Source organism: Equus quagga, chromosome 4 (genome assembly GCF_021613505.1).
Source record: "Equus quagga isolate Etosha38 chromosome 4, UCLA_HA_Equagga_1.0, whole genome shotgun sequence".
NCBI classification, from domain to species: Eukaryota; Metazoa; Chordata; class Mammalia; order Perissodactyla; family Equidae; genus Equus; species Equus quagga.
In genome coordinates this window covers 29,708,509-29,731,699 of record NC_060270.1, presented here as the reverse complement: position 1 = coordinate 29,731,699, position 23,191 = coordinate 29,708,509, and the positions used below count along the sequence as shown (strand labels likewise).

The 23,191-nt window shown below is 39.1% G+C and overlaps 1 protein-coding gene across 7 annotated transcripts in view; it reads right to left on the bottom strand.

Annotated features, from left to right (window-relative positions):
• Nucleotides 1-23,191, bottom strand: part of ATP13A4 (ATPase 13A4) — a 129,716-nt gene that overhangs the window by 46,216 nt on the left and 60,309 nt on the right. For 5 of the 7 annotated variants that reach the window (XM_046658317.1, XM_046658321.1, XM_046658322.1 and 2 more), the window contains 8 exons: nt 22,641-22,775; nt 18,611-18,680; nt 11,769-11,903; nt 8,737-8,907; nt 7,196-7,353; nt 6,405-6,617; nt 3,878-3,939; nt 425-575 (listed from right to left, as the gene is read on the bottom strand). In XM_046658317.1, the coding sequence (XP_046514273.1) occupies nt 425-575; nt 3,878-3,939; nt 6,405-6,617; nt 7,196-7,353; nt 8,737-8,907; nt 11,769-11,903; nt 18,611-18,680; nt 22,641-22,775 (1,095 nt within the window). The remainder of the gene's footprint in view (nt 1-424; nt 576-3,877; nt 3,940-6,404; nt 6,618-7,195; nt 7,354-8,736; nt 8,908-11,768; nt 11,904-18,610; nt 18,681-22,640; nt 22,776-23,191) is intronic. The other 2 variants (XM_046658319.1, XM_046658320.1) reach the window with 2 other exon arrangements.

Sequence of the window (23,191 nt, the reverse complement as noted above, 5' to 3'; positions counted from 1 at the left end):
GAATAAGAATAAAACTCCTGGTCACAATAAATTATCCTAACCACTGGTGACAGTGATGTTTCCTCATCCTTATGTTCTAGAAAATTTTGAAACCAGACATTATTCCTACTACAGCCTAAAGAGTTGGAAATAATTATATAATAATTACAATTATATTAATATTATTGAGCCTGTAATATGTGCCAGGCACAGTATCAGGGATTTTTTTTTTTTAATGCATCATCCCATTTAATCCTCACAATAATCCTACCACAGAGATACATTGTGCGGAGAAGAAAACCAGGCTTACATGATTTACCCCTCACTGCTACATACACTATACTGGGGAATTCACATTTTATAAGTATTGAATAGCTGTAATAAAACCTGCGTTGCTCTGGCATTGAAGAGAGTTCTTAGAGTTTCTGTAGAGCAGAGGGCTTACCCAGGTGGTGGCTTCAAACATTTTGAGGTCCAGAGGGTCTCCCTGGATGGTCTCATCTAGAAGAATCAGAGAGTGGCAGCTGGCCATGGCCGCACACAGTGGGCCCCATGGCAAAGCCCTGCCAGAGGCAAAGCTATGGACTTCCTGGAAGCTAAAGAAGAAAATAGAAAGAGTTTCAATCCTATTCTCCCGGGCCAAAATGGAGCTTCTGGAGGTGACTATCTTTTTAAAGAGTGGTTTAATATGCTTTGTTACATTACGTGACTACTCTCTAATCCCCTGAATTAACAGTGCTTCATTCGGCCATCATCCTTACATAAGTTCATTGAGTATGAGAAAAGTCTCTGAGATTCTTTCAAGTTCTTTCTTCCCTCTTTTTCCTTACCCTTTCTCTGGCCGTGATTTAATTCCAGAGGTATGGAAAGAACTAGAAGTATCACCCTTAGTTCTAAACACATCCACTCCCACCCCAACTTCCAGACCACTTCATTTCCAATGCTGTGAGACAGAACAGGCTAGTTCCCACTATAGCTCTTTGTGTATGTGTGTATCTCCCTCAATGAATCCCTCAGGACGGGGCTGTGTCTTCCATAGCCCTCTCCCCAACATGTCTGATGTTTGGTCCACAGTAGATAGTCAGCAAATGTATGAGCGAATAAATGAGTGAGTTGGTTACTGGAACCCCGAAAGACCATAATGATAAAGAAAGGAACTTTCAAAAACATCTTTGAGAATGTTTTGCAACATCCCCTTCTTCCAACCTGGCATCTAGTGTCAATATGGCAGCCATCATCCCCATCGCTTCCTATAGAAAGTGGCTTCATCTAAAACCCACTGAGATACAACTCAAATGTCGTAATCAGGGTTCTTTCACTAATCCAGAGTTGAAGTCATCAAGTTTGGCCTCGGGTCCGCTGGAGGGGTGTCCTCTGTAACCTTGTTGTCAGTCCCTTCTTAAATGTGTAGCACAGTAGGTGGTTCACAAAGCAGCCCATCCTATTTGGAGGACCTCTGAGCGCCAGAAAGTGCTTCCTGAACCGAGGCAAAATCTGCTTCTTCGAGCTAGTCAGAATCTACTTACTCTCCCTGCTCCACATGGCCGCTTCTCTCAGATTTGTGGACCAGCCTGGCTCTTTTCCCTTTTGATCCCCCCTTTCTCTGGGGTTCCACAGGAACCTGTAGCCGTGCCTCCAACATGCAGTTTCTAGACCTCTCACCTTCCTAGTTACTCTTGCTTGGAAGTTTTTATTTGTCATGGTTTGTCTTAAAATGACATCTCCAGGATCAGACTATTATTTCCCACGACCTGGACACTGCATTTCTTTAAATACGGCCTTAGTTTGCTCTAGTCTTTTGTTCTTGAAAGCATATACATCTCAGTGTTGACTCATAATTCAGCCTTATTTCTTCCTGGCTGCCTCATTCAAGTTCAAAAAGAGTTCAAAAACCTCTTGGCTGATTACCCACTCTGTTGATCATATCTATTATTACATATCGAAAGATCGAGTTATCTTAGTAGTTTACAATGTGTCACCTGGTATTTTAGTGAACATCTAAAAGGAAGTGATCACCTGCAGCATGATTAACACAGACATTAAGCTCAAACCAAAAAGCAAACACAGATCGGGGGGAAATATTCTTATCTTTAAGATGGCACACTCACAGTCATCAGTAAGAATTCTGACTATGTAATTCTGAGTTCCTGAGGATCAAGCCAGATTGATTTGCACAACAGATACATAAAACTTTCTATCATCCCTGTCCTTGGATTTTTGTTTGAAGGTTTATGATTTATCAAGCCCAGGTAGCCAGATAGCCTTCTGATGGTTCTTGAAGTATCTGGCACATTGGGCAGGCCATTTTTGGAAGATATGAATTATTAGAGATGGGCTCACCTTTCACAAGAAGATATTTAATAGTCTATAAGTCAGGTGCTGACTTCTTGGCTAGAATTGAATCTTTTTTCTCTCATTTTGTTAATTAAATTTGCCAATTTTTTTTTAAACTTTAAATTTCTCTTTTAGTCATTTGAAGCCAACTTTGACCTTTTTTAAGGATGGAAGGAAGGGAGAGAGAGAGAGAGGAAGGGAGAGTGGTAGGCCTAATTAATTAATTAGTCACTCACCTAAATATTGTATCAACTGTTTTTATTTAAAGTTGACAAGCCACTCTTAGAAATAGAAAGTTTCAAAAGTCTTGTGAAAAATATGATGGCAATTCAGTAAGTGGAAGAGCATTCAAAAGATGGAAGGTATTTAGTTCATTTCAGATGAACATTTACTGTGCGTCTGCTGTGTGTGCCTGGTATTGGGCTACGTCATAGGGACACAAAGGTGAATACGACAAAGACTGCCCTCAGGATGCTCACATACTGGAATAAATGCATACACTTTTTGTAGAAGTTAAAACAGAAAAATACTCATGAACAAAGAGACCAGGTATACATCCAATCTATCTTCAAGGGAAAATGAAAATAACTTTAGAAAGTTTAACCCTTGTAAGAGACTTAATCTGGAGACTAAAGTGGTTAGAAGCATCAGGATTAATCTTTTAACCCAGGAAATAGACTTGTTTATAAATTATATTTTAATATGAAAATGTATTAAACATACATGATTAAAATATTTTATGGACAAATTCTATGTCTATGTCTTCTGCATTATGCAGGAACCACAATGTATCTTCCATGTATAAGATGCTTTGTGATTTAGGTTGTAAGTGTGAGAGGGAAGTATTTTCATTAAAAAAACGAAATAATGTCAAATGCTTCCTGTTCTGATCACATTGGAAGTGGCAGGGGAGAGAAAAAGCAGGCAGAGAAACAAACTCACTCATGGCCACAAGAGGGCCCCAGCAGGGGGATGTGTACATCCACCACACCAAGCTGAAATCTACCCAAACTGAGTCTTCTCTGGCCAGGAAAGGGGGGTTTCTGGCAGCCAGAAGGTGGAGTTCCCAGAGCTAGAATCCCGAGGCAAAGGAGTACGCTAGCCACGGGTCCACAGCTGTTCCTCTTCCTGAAATTCAGCGCACACAAGTCAGTGCAGTGTTCTTCCCCTTAGCACACAGAAAGCCTTCAGTTTGTACTAGGAATGTCACCTCCCTGAAGGACAATGTCGTGGTATTGTCCAAATTAGGGACCCTGGGCCAATTTCAGGCCCCTGACTAATATGCTGACAACACATTACATTCGAGCAAGGATTTGAATGCAGTGTCAAAACACCCCTTCATCTCCTAGGTTTGTGAGTGGCATGGGGCAGGGGCTGGAGTGGGCGGAAATATGCATGCTTTAGTGAGATTTAGAAATATTCAAGAAAAGAAATTAAAGGAAAATACTCCAGCAACCACTGCTCACTAAAGCCAATGGCACGATCTCTCCATGATTAGTTTTCAGGAGAAAACACAGAGTTCTGGGAAAAGCGAAACTAAATGCCTTTAGTCCAAAGTACTCACCCATTCTTGTCACAGGGCACGACTCCCCAGAGGTCCAAGCCATCTCTTGTTAAGGTGCCTGTCTAAACAGAAACGAGCACCAGTTGACCCTGGGGATCCAGCAGCCCCATAGTGATGAGCAATAAGGTAAATATGTGTCACAATCATATTATCAAGATCAGCTCTTCAAGGACAGACACAATATGGTGGGCTTCTGGAGTCCTGGGCAGAAACTTTGATGAGCGCATACCAGTTGTGTGACAAGCTGGCACTTAATCTCTTTGAATTTTAGTGTTCTGAGCGATATAAGGAAGAAAACAGTATCTGCCTGACATATTTCAGAGGCTTGTTTTGAGGATCTATGTAGACCAAATGGATGGGAAAGTCCCAGGTAAGGCTGTAAGAGCTATAAAATGGGTGAGTCCAGTTTTCATAGTAGAAGTCAAAAGTATCATCAGAAATAAATCACAGGAGTAGAATGTTTTACTGTTCTAAGGAAATTATTTGCTATCTGACACCTATTTGGTAAAAAGGTGCTTATTGGAATTTCTCTCAGTGCAGTATAATGATGAAGAGCTTGGACTGGGTTAAAACCCAGCGGGGTAACCCAGGCAAATTATTTTATCCCTCTAAATATCAGAGCCTTTATCTGTAACATCATGATACTCGTAGAGGGTGAATGAGGTAATACAAATAAAGTGCTTAATTTGACGTCCGGCATAGAGCAAGAGCTGACAATAATGCTAATTCTCATAATTATTACTTGTTTTTTATTCAAATTCATGTCACAATTATCTCTCCCACCCCTGTTTCTTTTTCCAAGTCCAAGATGAGATGATCCCATAAGTAGAACTTCTTTCCTTATGATGCTAGTTTGATCACAAAATAATATTGAAATGGTGGCAAGAACTGTGTTAACCTTCCAATCTTGGTACATCTCTCTGATATTGCAGTAATTATAAAACACAACTCTGAGTCCCATTAATTCTCTGCTATCAAAATCTTCAATGTGTGGTTTAATGGGTACAAAGTTTCAGTTTGGGAAGATGGCAAAAGTTCTGGAGATGGATGGTGGTGATGGTTGCACAACAATGTGAATACACTTAAAGCTACTTAAAAATGGTTAAAATGATAAATTTTATGTTACATACATTTTACCACAATAAACAACTATATTAAGAAAAAGTAAAGCAACGATAAAAAAAAGAAAAAACACCTTCAACAATTCCCCACTGCCTAAAGAGAATGTAAAAATTTCTTAGTCAAACATCAAGGTCTACAAACACCCTCTCCCATTACTAACGTCCTACTCCGGTCAAAACCATGCTCTATTGCTGTCCTGACTCCACGCTTTTGCCCATATTCACCTGCCTACAATGCCCTTTTACTGTATATGTTTTTGAGTTTTCTGTATGTTATAATGTTTTGACATCTTAAAAAGCCTTTCTGACTGGAGAGAGACTGCCTCTTTGAGACTCAGCCAATAGTACGTCTTTGATACGGAAACTAACCAGTCCAGTCGGGAGCCATACCTCCTCTATCTGGCCTTATTCCCCAGGAGACAGTATTTCTCTGCCTTCAATAACCTAGGGCCAGGTATCAGACAACTAGAGACCACCTCTACAGTTCAAAGCTCACCGAAATCATTCAAACTAGCCAATCATCGCTGTTTACCCTGCCCTGCCTTGCCTTTCCTGCAGAAACCCCAACAAAGGCCATTGCCTAAGCACTTCCATGGCTCCTGCTTTGTTTCTGATCAAAACTTCACGTTCCCCCTGTGGCCCTGCATGGTGAGCCATGCCTCTTCTGTCTAGGGGAACTGTACACAACATTAAGCTTTTCTTTCAATGGCATTGATCTCCCCCTTCCATCGCTCAGTCGCCTTTATAAATTAAGACCCAGCCACAAAAGAGCTGTTCATGCCCATCTTCACCCCAGCATATGTGTGTACAGACTAGAAGATACATTCAAGAGAAGGGAGATGAAGAGGCTGTTTGGGAGTAACTGGTGTAAAATCAAGGAGAATTTTAAGCCATATACTGCAGATGGGAAAATACAGTAAGGGTTTGATTGGGGCTTTATTGTAACCAAGTCTCATAGTAAGATACAGCTAAATAAACTCTTAATTTTTTATTCATTCATTAACTCAATAAATATTTATTCAGCACTGATTATGTGTCAGGCAATATTCTTGGCATATGGGATACAGCAATATCCCTAAATCAAAAAAGTTTAAATTTTGTTGTTTGTGTGAGGGTTTTGACTATAGAGGGAGAGAATGCTATTTTAATTAGTTGTGTTTCATAGAATATTGGAGCTGGAAGGACCCTAAAAGATTGACCTATTCAGTACCTACTCTCCCTTCTCTCAACCTTGGAATCTCAGTGCTCAAGAGATGCGTCTTTCCTAGATCACACATCCAATCAGAGATAAAATGAAGTCAGGTATCCACATCCTATGTTTCCTGCTTCACAAGAGTGTAAATTACCTAAACATGACAATAACGATGATAGAAATGGGGATGAGAATGAGGATGAAACACACATACCTTGTCAAAGCAGACAAGGTTTAATTGTCCACATACATTGATCCTCTGGGGACTGATGCAGAAGATGCCTCTCTTCTTGAGCCTCCTCTGGGCATAAATGATGCCCGTGGTCAGAGCAGCAGGTAGGGCTGGAGGAACTGCGATGGTGATAACATCAAGGGCTTTCTTCACCACCTCCTGGAGAGGTTCCTGGAAGATGAAGTCACTCTTTAGCTGTCGAAGATAAACCAGTCATGAACAGCTTTGCACATATGACATTTTTTGTTTGTTTAAATTCCTAGAAATGGTATGAATGGGTCAAATATGGGTCAAAAGGTATGAACACGTTTATGGCTCTCAATATATTTTGCAAACATGCAATGAAAAGGCTTGTAACAATTCATAGGGCTACCCCCAGAGAACAATGTACCAGTTTGCCATGACCTCACCAACAATGGGTATCTAGGTGTATTTAAAATTCCTCATTTAACAGCTACAAAGTATTACATGATTGGAATAAATATATTCTCAGATTGAAAATGAAAAAATTGTGTAAGGAAAAGTGTGCAAGAGGAGACATGTTGATATCTCAACAAACAAAGTGTTTTATCCCACTTGATCTGATTGTTATTATGGAACTTCGTGATCAATTGCTTGTATTGGGGAACTGGGAATATAAAAGCAAATTTCAGTATTTGGCTTTGTGTTCCAGGTTTGTAAACCATGCCTTAGATTAAGGTCAGCACTCAGAGTATAAAATCCACGTAGGTGAGCGTATGCGTGCATGTGGTAAAAGAAGAGAAGCAGCTTACCCCGCTGAGCACGTAGACGCACAAAGTATAGACCATGCCAATGGTGGCCGTCCCTACGAGGCACAGGAGGAACCTGATGGCGTCCCTGTAGAGCTTAAAATTCATCGGCTTGGGGTAGAGAATGGACCTCACAAGGTCTCCCTTTGCAGTGTTGAATCCTGAAGTGGCAAAAACACACCCCACACTCTCAGGTCGACAAATATTACTGCCAGCATTCCTCTAAACCTCAACATTGCCTTCATTTTCTCTAGAGATATGTAAACAGTGTTTAAACCCAAACACAGTTAAAGAATAATTGGGCAAATACCTAGGCACTAGGATGGAAATATCTTACCTATTTCAGGGCTTATCACTCTCTGGCCTGCCTTCCCTCTGCTTCCAAAGCCAGTGCAGCCCAGAGATAGGAAAGCACCATACTGGAGGCAGAGCACAGCTTTTCCAAATATAGCTTCATTTTAAGGAGACTCAGGAACGCACACGCACACATGTGCCCACGCATGTGCACACACACACACATAATTCACTTGAATTTAAATTTAAATGGCCCAGTAAACACTGATGGATTCAATTTCTTTTCTTTTCTTTTTTTTTTTTGAGGAAGATCAGCCTTGAGCTAACTACTGCCAATCCTCCTCTTTTTGCTGAGGAAGATTGGCCCTTAGCTAACATCCATGCCCATCTTCCTCCACTCTATATGTGGGACGCCTACCACAGCACAGCTTTTGCCAAGAGGTGCCATGTCCACACCTGGGATCCGAACTGGTGAACCCGGGGCCGCTGAGAAGTGGAACGTGCGCACTCAACTGCTGTGCCACCGAGCCAGCCCCTGGATTCAATTTCAAATGCTTCTTAGTATCAAGTTTTCAGTTTCTAGTCCTGCCTAGAAAGAAGTTGGGATTGGGGGTTAGAAGACCTGAGTTCTAGGTCCAGTTCTGTCAGTTACTGGCTGTGTGATTTTTCTAAGTTCACTTGAATTGTGTGAGCCCTAGCCTATTTGTGTACAAAGCAGAGACAGTAGGCGTCTTTGTTCTGCTGGTTTGATAGGTGCAAATAGTTTATAAACTACAAAGCACAAAAACAGTACTTTTTTTTCTTATTTTCTTTTTTTGAGGAAGATTAGCCCTGAGCTAACATCTACTGCCAATCCTCCTCTTTTTGCTGAGGAAGACTGGCCCTGAGCTAACATCCGTGCCCATTGTCCTCTACTTTATATGTGGAAGGCCTACCACAGCATGGCTTGACAAGTGGTTCATAGGTCCACATCCAGGATCTGAGCCGGTGAACCCTGGGCTGCCAAAGCAGAACGTGCGAACTTAACTCCTGCACCACCAGGCCGGCCCCCATAAACAGTAATTATTGTCATCAGTGTTATTTTTACTAAAAGGCATCTGCCATAGTTCAATTCACATTTAAAATATATAAATTTAACACATTTAATTTGTTATCTAAAGACTGCACTTTACCTAATAAATTTAAGGCATTAGACAAACTAAGTGAAAATATTTCATTAAAATAAAACAAAGTAGGAAATGCTAACTAACCAGTCTGCAGGACCACGGCTCTCACGGTCCTGGAACAAGCTCCCTTGGCCTGGATAACCTCCGTGCCACAGAAGAGGACGTGCCGCTTGTAATCTGCTTCACTCTGTGTTTTCCAGGGCGCAGAGCCATCCATCTTGGGTAACGGAGTTTTAGTGACTGGAATACTTTCTCCTACAGAAAACAAGCATCTCATCCTGTGAGGTGGGGTCCCTTCACTCATTTAAATCATGCATATACTCTCTCATCATACAGCAGACATTTGCTGTGAGCCTGCCATGTGGCAGGGACAGCCCTGGGTACTGGGGAAACAAGGAGAAACATAAGTCTTGTTTTTAAGAGGTTTGTAATCCAGAGAGGGAGACAGACACGTAAATAAACAAGTATAATGTCATATTAAAAATGCTATGAATATTGGGGGCTGGCTCCATGGTCGAGTGGTTAAGTTCACGTGCTCTGCTGCAGGCGGCCTAGGGTTTTGTTGGGTCGAATCCTGGGCGTGGACAGGGCACTGCTCATCAAGCCACACTGAGGCAGCATCCCACATGCCACAACTAGAAGGACCCACAACGAAGACTATACAACTATGTACTGGGGGGCTTTGGGAAGGAAAAGGGAAAAAGAAGGGGTCGGTTCAGTGGCCGAGTGGTTAAGTTCGCGTGCTCCACTGCGGCGGCCCAGGGTTCGGATCCTGGGTGCGGACATGGCACCGCTCGTCAGGCCACGTTGAGGCGGTGTCCCACGTCCCACAACTAGAAGGACCTGCAACTAAGACATACAACTATGTGGGTCGGGGGGGGGGGGGGGGAGTGGGGGAGATAAAGCAAAAAAAAAAAAAAGAAAAGGGAAAAAAAATAAAATCTTTAAAAAAAAATGCTATGAGCATTGTAAAACGAAACATGGATGCTAAAATAGGCTGGAAATAACCATTTAGGGAACAGCAAGTTGTGCCATCTAGAATGTGGGGTGTGGGGAATAGGGGCCATGAGAGTTGTGTAGGATCCAAAGCATGGAGGGCCCTACATGCGCATATCTAAGTGATAACTGTTTTTCTACAGGCACTCGTGGCAGAAGAGGATGGGGAGACGTTGAACTGTTCTATTCAGAAGAGTACATCACATTTTTGTACACAGGAGTGCACTCTGTCTGCAGCACACAGAATGAATTGCAGCCTGGTGAAGTGGGAGACTGGACATCCAGGTAGGAAACGATCACAAGAGCTCCAGTTGGAGAAGATGAGGTCTGAACTATGGCAGCTGGCAGTGGGAGTAGAAATAAAGTGCTGGATTTGAGAAATGAGGACATAAGAGACCACAAGACTTGGGGAGATTTTTATATTGGCAAGTCCTGGGGACAGAGGAATTTAAACTGGCTTTCTGGTTTCTGACTTGGGGAATGAGCAGAGGATGACATGAGTTATCGACACAGGGACCATAGGAGGAAGGAAGAATTACCTTTTGGTCACTGTGAGTTGGGGATGCCTTGTGGAATGACCATGTTGAGATGCCTTGTAGGCAGGTAGAGATTTATTTGGGTCCGGAGCTCAGGGGAGGGTCTTTGACCAGAGATATTTAGTGAGAGTTCATCACCTTATAGATGATAATTAAGACCGAGAGAAGAGACAAGATTACTTAGGGACCAAGTGTAGGGTGAGTAGAGGAGAGGACCAGGACGCCTGAGCAGCACCAACAAGCAGGGGCATGGAGGAAGAGCAGGCGTTCAGGAAGCTGAACAGTGTGGTCAGTGGTCGGAGAACTTGGAGGGATAGTGCTGCCTTGGAAAGCCAGGGAGAAGAGAGTTTTCAGAAAGAAGAGATGGTCAGAGTAGTCAAAAGCAGCAGAGAGGTCATCAAGAAGAGAAATTTAAAGAATCCATTGGATTTGGCAAGTGGGACATGGGTGACTTTTGCCAGTGCAGGGGGAGGGGCAGATGGCAGTGGGTTGAAATGCTGATATAGAGGGAGAATGGAGTTGTGAAAGTGACGATGGCCTGTTCTGAGAAACAAAGCTTCTAAGACCTTCTGCTGGTCTTTGCAGAGTGGGCAGTATAACTTCAGAGAGATGTTCCCACATACTAGGGCCACTCTCATTAGGAAAATGGTACTTGGCATTGCAAAAGTTCCAGTACCAAGAGACTTATGAATCTATGTATTCCTTAGAGGAAGAAACCTGACCCACCACACGTTTTTATCTTTTCGGTAAAGTTACGTACAAGGGAAACATATGTTCTTGTCTCTATTTCATGCCTTTCTGGTCTACCTGGGAGAAATGGATTCAATTTGGACTTTAATGGGAACCACAGTACGTCAATGTGTATTCGCAGGCTCTCATTCCATCTCTGAAAATGACTTTATGATTCTTCTTTCCCTCACAGAAATGTTGGCCCTACATCACCTCATAAATGCATATGCAAATAAGAACTCAAAGCACTGTGACCTTGAGAAGTCACTTCTCTCTGGACCTCAGCTTCCATTTCTACGAGATGCAATGACCTCTAAGCTCCCTCCCAGCTCCAGCATGCTCTTTAAAAATGAGATACTTAGTTCCAAATATCCAGTGTATATTTTGAAAGTAGTAGATTGGTTAAATCCTGCATGATGAACATTTCAACATTTTCAAGCCAAGCCAGGAAGAGCTTGGAATTGACCTTGTGGCTTTCAGAATGTCATTAATGGTTCTCAAACCCTCCAAGTTTATCTGAGACATATTTTATAGACAAATAGTAAACATAAAAGTCACAGATGATCCTGAAACATCTAATGAGTTACAATCTTCTAAGATAAAATAACAGGGTTGTAATAACCCTTTGCTCAGGAAGGAAATGCTAAACATTCTACAAGTTATGACTATATCAAACTTAGCCCATAGAAAGCAGCTTTAATTTGAACTCTCAGAATCATCCAGAACAGGACGGTTAAGTCAGATTTATGGGCATAGGAAGGTCCCACAGCAGCCACAGGCTTTGCCATTGTCATTCACGTGGAGGAGGAGCCTGGGAGAGCCAGCAGAGGCTGAAGTCATGAGCTAGAACTGTACCTGTCAGCATGCCTTCATCTACCACACAGCTGCCATCAATCAAGATGGCATCACATGGCATTTGCACTTTGTTCCCTGTCAGAATTAATAGATCTCCGGGTACCAGGAAGCGTGATTCCAGCTCTTGGGCTCCAGCTGAAAGTGTGAGAAGACAAAGTCAAGTCAGTTTTTTCCCCACAAAAGCACAATCTGACATCTACCTAAATTGGAAATCAATGAAAAAGCAACCAAGGTACTTAAAATAAGGAGGTTATTCTTCAACATTGATTCAAAATCTGGAACAATAATTAAAAAAGTAACAAATTCAATTATATGAGATAAAAATCTCTGTGGGGCAAAAAAATAAATAAATACGCCAAGAAAAAACTAATGACAAATTCAGAAAACATGTTTGAAACTTACAGACAAAAGACTAATATTCCTAATATATAAGGAGTTCCTAAAAAAAGAGAGATATATCAAAAGATTGTATAGGAAAACTGCTAGAGATGTTAAAGATAGTTCACACATACAAAATGCAAGCGGCATGTTAAACATTTGAAAAGATGCTCGTTCCTACTCATAATAAGAAAATTGAAAATTCCTGCTTTCCTGCCTTCCTTTACTCTTTTCCTACCTTATTCAATCCCAAAGTTATAAGGGGTTAAGCAAGGTAAGCATTTATGCAAGGGGCTAGGTAGGGTGGGGATGGAGGACCCCAGGCTGCTATGGGTGTTAGAGCCTAAGAAGGGTGGACGGGTGTTCATTATGGCCTGGTGCAGGGTGTCAGAGGCCAAAGAGGGAAAGAAGGGACTCCATGGTGGCAATGGCCTGGTATGGGATGTTGGAGTTGGAGCAGGGTGAAAAAGGAGTCTACATGGGAGTAGGGTGGGGGATGGTAGGGCTATTAGCAGTGATGGATCATGGATGTCATCCAAGGGGGCATTGATGCAATAAGCAGATACAATGAGAGCCAGGTTTCTCACCAAAGAAAGGAAATTACAAATATAGATAAAAATAGAACCAGGATAAACTCTGTGGTATTGGGATTAGAATTGAGACAACAGTGTGAACTAATGGTTTTGAATAGATAAAGAAGCAATGTAGATGCAAATGCGTATGTGTATAAGAAAGCATACATATATGATAGATTTGCTTGTCTATTTTTATACACATATTCTCTAATTCTGTTCTCTGAGAGGGCCTGAGAGCAGTGCAAACCCTATAATAATGTGCACATCCAGTGCCTGAATTTTGGTTTCTAAATTCCATTGCCCTCAAAAAAGAATCAGGGTTCCACAAAGAAATGGCTGGTCACAAGGCTGGGCCAAGAAAAGTATAACATAAGCCAGAACATCTGGTTGTGCCATTAAGGAAGTGCTCACAGAATGATGAGGGCATATCAAAAAGACACTGAAGCCAATTTAAAGGGCTCTCGTGGACTAAATCTGTAACAGTTTGAACATCAGCGTAATTAATGATAATAATGAACTCTAACCCATTAAATAAAATAGGAATTCATGAGTCCATAATGACGTAAACAAATGAGGAGAAAACATAGTTCTTTCTTACAGTAAAATGGCAATTAGTTAATGTACAAGGAAAGATAAAACCAGAAAATCACCATCTGGCAACTATCAAAATAATAATTAATCTAGCCGAGAAGTGTCAACAGATACTGAAACTAGTGGGTGAAAATTTGATGAGGATGGTTGATCTATGTAGTCTCAGAGTATCTCTCAACAAAACAACTATTTATTAAAAAGAGGAAAAAAGTAAATTTACAATGGAGAAACCTGGCAGACACCATTGAATTAAGCAATCCAAGTTAACATCACCAGTAATAGGACAAATTTAAACTATGTACCACCTGAGAGGAAGCATCGAAAACTGCTTGGCATTACTTTTGTGACTTTCCAGCCAAAAATGCAGAACCCGATTTTAACCATCAGGGAATGTCAGATAAATCCAAATTGAGGAGCATTCATAAAATAAGCAGAGGAGAAAGAGTCAAGGTCATGAAAGTCAAGGAAAGATTGAAGAAGATTAAAGAGATGTGGCAAACAATAGTATTGCGCAATCCTGGATCCTTGCCTATATAGGACATTCTTGAGACAATTGGAGAATTTGAATGGGTCTGAGCATTAGTTGGTATGAAGATATTAATATTAACTTCCTGATATTAAGGTTTGCACTCTCATTTATGTAGCAGAGTGCTCTTGTCTTTAAGAAATACACACTACAGTACGCAGGAGGCAGGGAGCCACAAGTCATCAACTTATTCTAAATGGTTCAGGAAAAAAGTTATTTGATCCACTCTCGCAACTTTTCTGTAAGTTTTAAATTGTTTTCTAAAAGAAAAAAAAGAAGAAAGAAAGAAGAGAGAAATATATACGAGATAACACTACTCACCTACCTGATTAGAAAAATCTAAAAGTTTGCCAGTATATTCTGTTGGCAAGGCTGTGAGGAAACAGGCACTTTCACACATTTCTGGTGCAAATGCAAACTGGTACCATATCTATGGAAAGAAATTTGGCAATATCTAGCTATCGAAAGTATATATGCATTGGGGCCAGCCTGGTGGCGTAGTGGTCAAATTCACGTGTTTCACTTTGGTGGCCCAGGGTTTGCAGGTTCTGATCCCAGGCACAGACCTATACACTGCCTATCAAGCCATGCTGTGGCAGGAGTCCCAAATATAAAATAGAGGAAGATGTGCACAGATGTTAGCTCAGGGCCAGTTTTCCTCAGCAAAAAGAGGAGGATTGGCAGCTGATGTTAGATCAGGGCTAATCTTCCTCACCAAAAAGAAAAAGAGAAAAAAAAGCACATATGCATTTATTCTTTAACTCAGCAATTTTACTTCTCAAAATCTATACCAAAGATAGACTGGTAAAAATATGAAAAGACATGTGCACAGGCTTTTTATTATAGCACTATTTGTAATAGTAAAAGATTGAAAAAAAATCCTTTAATAGAGAGCTATTTGAATAAATAGAGGTTCCTCTACACGAGAGTGCCATGCAGCTGAAACAATGAATGAAGAATATCTGTATTCACTGCTATGGGAGGGTCCCTGGGAAACAAAATTAAGTGTGTAAAGCACATACACCAGGTAATATAAGTTAAATGTATATGATATACTCCTGTTATCTAAAAAACCCAGCAGTATAAAAATATATCCTACTCTGTATATATATATGAATATTATGTATAATTTGTATTTTTTAAATGTAAGAACAAACCAAAAACAAACAAAAATGATCATTATTGAAAGAATGAGTACGTAAGGCAGAGAGAAGAGGGGTAAGAACTCGACTCCCCTGAATGTCTTCCGTCTGATGGATTTAACTTTCCAAACAAGCAGATATTTTATATAACATCTGTGCAAACGACTACGAAAATGAATTTGAAAAGCTAAGACTAAAAGTCTACAGCAAAATGAATGAGACGAACCTATCAAGTTGTTGGCATAACTATATAGAGAAGAATTATTTGAGTGACTTTAAAATATGATTTTTTTAAATGTATAATTTTTACATTTCTAATGGTATATCACAAACAGGGGAAAAGAAGAACTCTAAAAAATCTTACATTGTTTCTAGGAATAATATTGTTGCTGGGTGTTTTGGTTTGTTATTCTGAGATTATTGTATATGATGGGATAAAGCTAATGAGTAATTTCCTGCTGTCATTGAGAATCAGGACTTTTATTACGGAGAATGGAGAGACAGAAGTACAATCAATGAAGTTAAGTAAAAAGCCCATAGTTCTAAGCTTGAATTGGAAATGTCAGTATGTTTTGTTATTGTTGTTGTTATTGTTTTGATGAGGAAGATTGGCCCTGAGCTAGCATCTGTTGCCAATCTTCCTCTTTTTGCTTGAGGAAGATTGTCGCTGAGCTAACATCTGTGCCAGTATTCCTCTATTTTGTATGTGGGACACTGCCACAGCATCGCTTGATGAGTAGTGTATAGGTCCATGCGTGGGAGCCAAACCTGTGAACCCCAGGCTGCCAAAGCAGAGCACACAAACTTAACCGCTACGCCACTGGGCCGGCCCCAATGGAAATACCAGTATGAACTCGTTAATGTATGTTATCTTTAAAATATTATTTCTTAGGTATGTCTTCTGAAAAATCCTAGAAACAATGACTAACACCAAAGAAATGAGCACTCCTAACACTCTGATTGAGGCCTCTCAGTACCAAATCTAAGAGCTCTTTGGAAAAATGGATGTGTCCAGGTTTGGAGCAGGAATTGTCCAAGATGAGTCTGGAATATCTTGTCATACCAGAAAGCAATAAAACTTTCAAAGACTGCTGGGTTCATGTCAAAAGAACTCAGGAGCCAATCTGAAAAGGCTCGAAATGGCTGAAGATGGGACAATGTGGGCAACAATAAGAACAAAAACTACAATGGATGGAAATATACCAACCATGTTAACAATATATGTCTATAATGACACTGGAAAAAAAAGTCTTTGGAAAATGCTAGAGGGTCAACCCATTATTTTGAAAGCTGTTAAATGAAGAGAAATAGTTATTTCTCCTCTCTTTCTTAAACAAACTGAATCTCAGAGTAATGAAATAGTTGAGGAGGGATGTTTCTCTTTACAGAAATATTCTATTTGATCTATGAAGATGGCATGATAGAAGAAGAAATTTGAAACTCTGAATGAAATAATAAATCTAGATCATGAGCATTCAAGTCTGCTAATATCACAAAAAGAAGACAACCAGATATTACGTACCTCCCATGAGAAGTACACAATACCAACTATGACGTTTTCTTGCAAAAAACTCAAGCTTCAGAACTATCAATTACAGGAAGTACAAGGAATAGAAAAATCATGTTAACTAACTCCATGAGTATGCAATCAATGTAATCTAAACTGTGGAAGCCATAGGATGAAACAATAGTTTCTTCAACAAGAAAATTTGCGAGGAAAAAAATAAGATATGGAGTGAGAAATGTGTGGATTAAAGTAAAAGACCTGCAGAGGATCCCCCATACACTGAAAGACCCATACACTGAAAACTGCAAAATATTGCGGGAGAAATCAAAGAATATCTAAATAAATGGAGAAATAAACCATGTTCATAGGTCACAAGAGCCGAACTTGTTAACATGTCAATTTTCCACAAACTGATCTATAGATTCAACATAATCCCAATCAAAATACCAGCATGTGTTTTGGTAGACAGGTTGATTCTAAAAGTCATACGGAAATGTGAAGGGCCCAGTATTGCCAAAACAACTCTAAAAAAGAAGAACAATGCTGGAGAACTAACGTTATCCTATTTCAAGACTTATTATAAAGCCACACTGTGTAGCATTAGTATAAAGACAGGCAAATAGATCATTAGAACAGAACATGTAGTTCACACATAGATCTACGCATACACAACTGATTTTTGACAAAGGTGCAAAGACAACTCAGTGGAGAAAAGGATAGTCTTTTCAACAAATGGTATTGAAACATTTGTATATCCGTTTGCAAAAAAAATGAACTTCAACTCGAAAAAAGAACCTCAAAACACGATACAGACTGATAGGTAAAACCTAAAAGTATAAAACTTCTAGGAGACAACGTAGAAAATCTTGATGACCTTGGATTAGGGAAAGATGTCTCAGATATAACACAAAAGCATGACCCACAAAAGAAAAAACTGATAAACTGGACTTTAGCAAAAGTTAAATCTTTTGCCCTTTGAAAGATCCTGTGAAGAGAATGAAAAGATGAATCATAGATTGAGAGAAAATATTTGCAAATCATGTCTAATAAAGGACTTATATCCAGAATATAGAAAGAACGCTCAAAATTTAATAATAAGAAAATCTAATCAGCAAAAGATTTGAACAGACAGTTCACCAAAAAAGACATACAAGTATCAAATAAGCACTTGAAAAGATGTTCAATGTCATTAGTCATTAGGGAAATGCAAATTAAAACAACAATGAGATATTACCACACACCTATTAAAACGGCTAAAATGAAAAAGACTGACCATACCAAATGTTGGCAAGAATGTGGAGCAACTGGAACTCCCATACACTGCTGGTGGAAATGTAAAATGGTACAATCACTTTGGAAAACAATTTGGCAGTTTCTTTAAAAGTTAAGCATTTATCTACCATATGGTTTAGCCATTCCACAGTTAGATATTTTCCCACAAGAAATAAGAGTGTAAGTCCATACAAAGACTTGAACCCAAAAGTTCATAGTTGCATATTTGTAATAGCCAAAAACTGGAATTAACCCAGATTTCCATCAAAAAGTGAATGGATGAACAAAGTGGTCTATCCATGCAATGGTCGTTTACTTAGGAATAAAAAGGAATGAACTATTGATATACTTAACAAAATGGATTGATTTCAAAATACTTATGAACTTTGATCCAGATAAAATTAACCCAAAAATATGTTATAAAAGACAAAAAATGCGTACTGTACAATACCGTTTATCTAAAATTCTAAACATGCAAAGAGATCACCTGAGAATGGGGAGGAGTAGAGAGCGGCTGAGAGGGAAGATTCCAAACAGGCACAACGTGACTTTTTGGGGTGATGGGTAGTCATTATCTTTACTGTGGTGATAGTTTCATGGGTGTGTACATATGTCAAAGCCTATCAAATTATACACTTTAAATATTTTCAGTTCATTGTATGTCAATTTCACCTCAATAAAGTTGTTTTCTCTTAAAGATCAAAAGATCTTGAGTTCTTAATCACTTTAAGTAAATACATAGGAAAAGATGCGTATGAAGATGGGAGTAGTAGAAACAATCAGAAAAACAAATTTAAATCCTTTTCTGATGCCATATAGACAACACACAGATATAAAACAAAGGGACTTACCTTTTCTCCCACATACTGAGACCGTAATGCTATTATGTGACTCAACTAGACGGTGGAGCTTTACAGATTGCTGAAAAAGAAGGGAAAATAAGAAAAGGCTTTTCTATTTGAGGATAGGTCTTACGTATCATTCAGTAAAGTGCTAGGCTTCTTCAGAGATGGAGCACTGTCTCATCACCAACAGAATACACTGTCTAAAAACAAGATTGAGTAGCCAATTACTCAGCTGGAAAAGCATCCAATTTGTCGTGCTCTTCACCCAGAAATAAGAAGTATGGGTTCTTCAGTAGAAAAGAACTTCCCAGCATACTCCATCCACTCAAAAGAGTTTTTGATAACCATAAATTTGTGTTTAGTTCTTGAAGTGAATAGATAACATCAAGAACTTTAATCATTCAAGATATGTGTTTATACCTAAATAGTTTCAAGAATTAAGCATTATTGCAGCTTTGGGATACCCCACATCGGAGTTTCTAATCTACAACTTTATAAGGAGTTGGTGATTCCTGCTATTTCCTCATGGTATATATTGTTCTAATATACAAAATATATGAGACACTGAGAGTGAATCAATAAGAGACAAAAAATATGTAATAAAATTACATTTGATTTTGCATTTATTAAGAAACTATTGTGTGAAAGGCCTTCTACCTGGTTCTGGGTGTTAAAGGTCTCAATCATGTAGTGTGTCCATTTTTTTATCCTGATTTTGTCGTTTAGAACACCTTAAGGCTCCCAGCTTCAAATAATTTATAAATCTGACTAATATGTCCTAAGAATTATTAATAGAATAATATAAGGTGAAAGAGCGTTTTGCTATTAACTTATTCTTTTACTCATTGACACATTCACTCAACATTTATTGAACAACCTTTATGTGCCAAGGACTATGTTAAGAGGTAGAGATAGAATGCTCAACAAAACAGAGTTCTTACCATCAAGAAATCTGCAACCTAATTGGAGAAATACATTTAATCAAATAACCAAACGTATTAATGTATCATTAACAATCAGTAATAATAAGAAAAAAATAATGTGCTTTTGGAGCATATGCAGCCAATGGAACCAATAGAAATCTCCCCTGAAGAAGTGACACTGAATCAAACAGGTTGTTGGATCTATGAATCTCAAACTCAAAAGAGATATTTGGACTTGAGATATATAGAGATTTGAAAGTTATTAGCATCTACCTTTAGAAATCATCGGCATATACAGCCATAAGAACAATGAAGAATCTCTCAATGTACTTATATGAAGAGACCATCAAGACAGATCATTAAAAATAACAATAAGTCTAGGTAGGAAATAATGTCGTAATGCTACCTCTTACCTAATAAAGAAAGAAAAACAAATTACATGTAATTGCATTTGCTTGAGTCACCTAAAAATTTTTGTTGAAAGAATGCACAAGAAACTAATAAAAATGGTTGCGTAAGCGGAAGGGCAGAGTAAGACGGAGCCTTTACGTTGTATACATTTTCATATTGTTTTGATTTGAGACATCCATTGAAAACAAAAAGGCCAAGTAAAGGAGGATGAACGGCAAAAGAGAATGGAGAAGAACAACTAGAGAGGATGGAGTGTGTTGTCACTGAAGCCAAGGGGAAAGAGTGCTTCAAAGCGAAGCTCTGGAGCGGTTCATGGTATCCAATGTGGCAGAGAGGTTTAATGAAATCTGTGCCAAAAAAATGTCTTCTGTGGGAGGGGGACCATAAACTCAGCAAGCAAAAGGCCAACAACCCAATAAAAATTAATGAAGGACACAAATACAGATCACAGTAAAATAAAAGTAACAGCAAGTGCTCAATTCATACGGGAAAATATGCTATTAAAGTTATGGGATTCTATTTTCACTTATTTTGGCAAAGATAAGGAAAAAAGAGCTCATCTACTGTTCGGAGGACTGTATATTGGTATTACTTATTTAAGAGGCATGTTGACAACATCTATTAAAATAATATATCTAGTTTATGATTAAGTAATTTCAAGTATAGAAAATGTTTATCTCCTTATTAATAAAGAAATATACAAGCATACATATAAACCTACTATATACATATTTATATAAAATATAAATTATATATACTTTTGATTTATATACGTATATTTATAAATACACATATATGTGGACGTGTGAAAAAGGTATATGTATAAGAATCCTCACTACAGCACTGTTTTAGTAGCAAAAGACTAGAAACAACCTAAGTATCAATCAATATAAGACTGGTTTAAAAATTATGGAACATCTAGAGAAAATATATTTGTGCAGACTTGGAAATATATTTAAGATATATTAGAAGAAAAATGCAGGGGCTGGCCCAGTGGCACAGCAGTTAAGTGCGCATGTTCTGCTTCAGTGGTCTGGGGTTCACCGGTTCAGATCCCAGGTGCAGACATGGCACCATTTGGCAAGCCATGCTGTGGTAGGCATCCTACATATAAAGTAGAGCAAGATGGGCACAGATGTGAGCTCAGGGCCAGTCTTTCTCGGCAAAAAGAGGAGGACTGGCAGCAGATGTTAGCTCAGGGCTAACCTTCCTCAAAAAAAAAAACAACAAAGAAAATAAAAGCAAAAAAAAGCAAAAAACAGAAGAAAAATGCAAATACATAACAGCATACATAGTGTATTTCCATTTGTGTAAAACAAATTAATGCACATGTGTTTAATATTGCTGAAAATACATAGAACATCTGGTTCCAGCAGATGTCTCCTGAACGGGGACCCAGACACCGGGAGAACCAAGGTAGGGGAGATATTTACTTTTCATTTATACTGTCCTGTTTGGACTTTCTTATATATCATATCCATATATTACTCTTTCTAGTAAGTAAAAACACTAGATAGTTAAAAAAAAGAATTTTTTTTTAATTTTAAACTACATATGAGCCTTAGGATTATAGCAGTGACCTTAACAAGTGTTGTTTAAATGGAGTGAGGAGAGAGGAAGCCAAGTCAGGAGAGCTGAGAAGTGAGAGGGAGATGAGTAAATGAAGACAGAATGCATAGAGCTCGAGGAGTTTTGCTATAAAAGGGAGACAAGAGGTAGGGTAGTAGCTGCAGGCAAATGCATGGTCAAGAGAAGGGAGTGTTTTGTTTGTTTCAGGGTTTTTTTTTAAATTGGGAGGAACTTGAGAACGTTTAAATGGGAAGGCTCTTGGGGAGAGGGAGCAAGAAGGAGTCATTCACTGACCACATAAGCACCCTGGGAAGGTGGGAGAGGTAGCTATCCCAAATACAAGCAGAGGGCACTTCCTTCTCTGCAATGAGAGGTCAGAGCAAGAAGGAGGTGGAGACAAGACTCTTTTGGCAGTTGGAGAGTGGGGAATTTAGCAAATTCCTGTCTTATGGCATCTCTTTGTGAAATCATCTACTGAATTAGAGGAAAAATGGAATACGGGCAGTTGGGATCTCAGAAACTTGAAGAGAGATTTGGTTTGAAACCTTAATTTCAGAGAATAGGAGAGCATGTTGACCAGAGACATATAGAAAGCTTTCCCAGATGAGGTTGGTATTTGTGGATTTATAGTACAATGAACCAATCTGTTCTATGTGATTTCTTCCCAAAAGCACCCAGATCCCCTGGTGCAGGCATAAAGAAAGCAAAGAGTTGGATTGGGGTTTCAACAAATGAGTACTAACCAAATATAAGGGGCAAAAGACATAATATCAAACAGAGACTCCTCCACCTTCCACCCCTCTTCTATCATCTTCAAGATCCATCAGTATTCCCTGCATATATTTTTTCACTTATTCACAATTCATAAATATTTGCATATTCTCTTGGCTAATCAGCCTGAGCAAGCTAATGAGAGGGGAAAAAACAACTTGAAAGATTAGGGATTGCAATGTGAGGGAAGGGACAAGATTAACACTTGTTGAGCACCAACTATCGTGCTAGATATTTACAAACGTGGTCTTATTGGTTATGGAGTAGTCAATGACTATTGCTTGATTCTGCTTTCTAACAAAATTTCAATAAAGTCACTAGTGCTCCCTTTCTGAGACCATAAAATTGATAGAAAAACTCACCTCTCTGAGATCATATACTGTCAAAGCGATGGAAATGGTGGACATGATTATGATGGCAAAAGCATATTCCTTATAATCTTCAGTAAACCACAAACAGACACTAAAGAGTTGAAATATGTAAAATGGATTTAACACCTGTTGGCAGACATAAAAACAGGAAGACAATGGAGACATTTAGGCTTCACACTTAGCTGTTCGTTGACTTGTTTGTTTTCATAATCGCCTCCACGACATAAACCATCCCACATAATATTCTTATTTTTATTATATTTATTCAGCAGTTGCCATGTGCCAGACACTGCACTAAGCAACTTTACCTGAATTTGCTCATTTGATTCTCATAATTACCTTATTAACCAAACGTTATTACTTATCTCCATGGTAAAGATGAAGAAACTGAGCCTTAGATCTTGAGAAACTTGCCCAAGGTCACACAGCTGTGACTGTCACAGACCAAGACTTGAACCCAGGCAATCTAGCCTCAGAGCACTTACTTTTAATTACTGCTGCACCTTATAATTTACAAAGCATTGTCTCATGGATCCTCATGT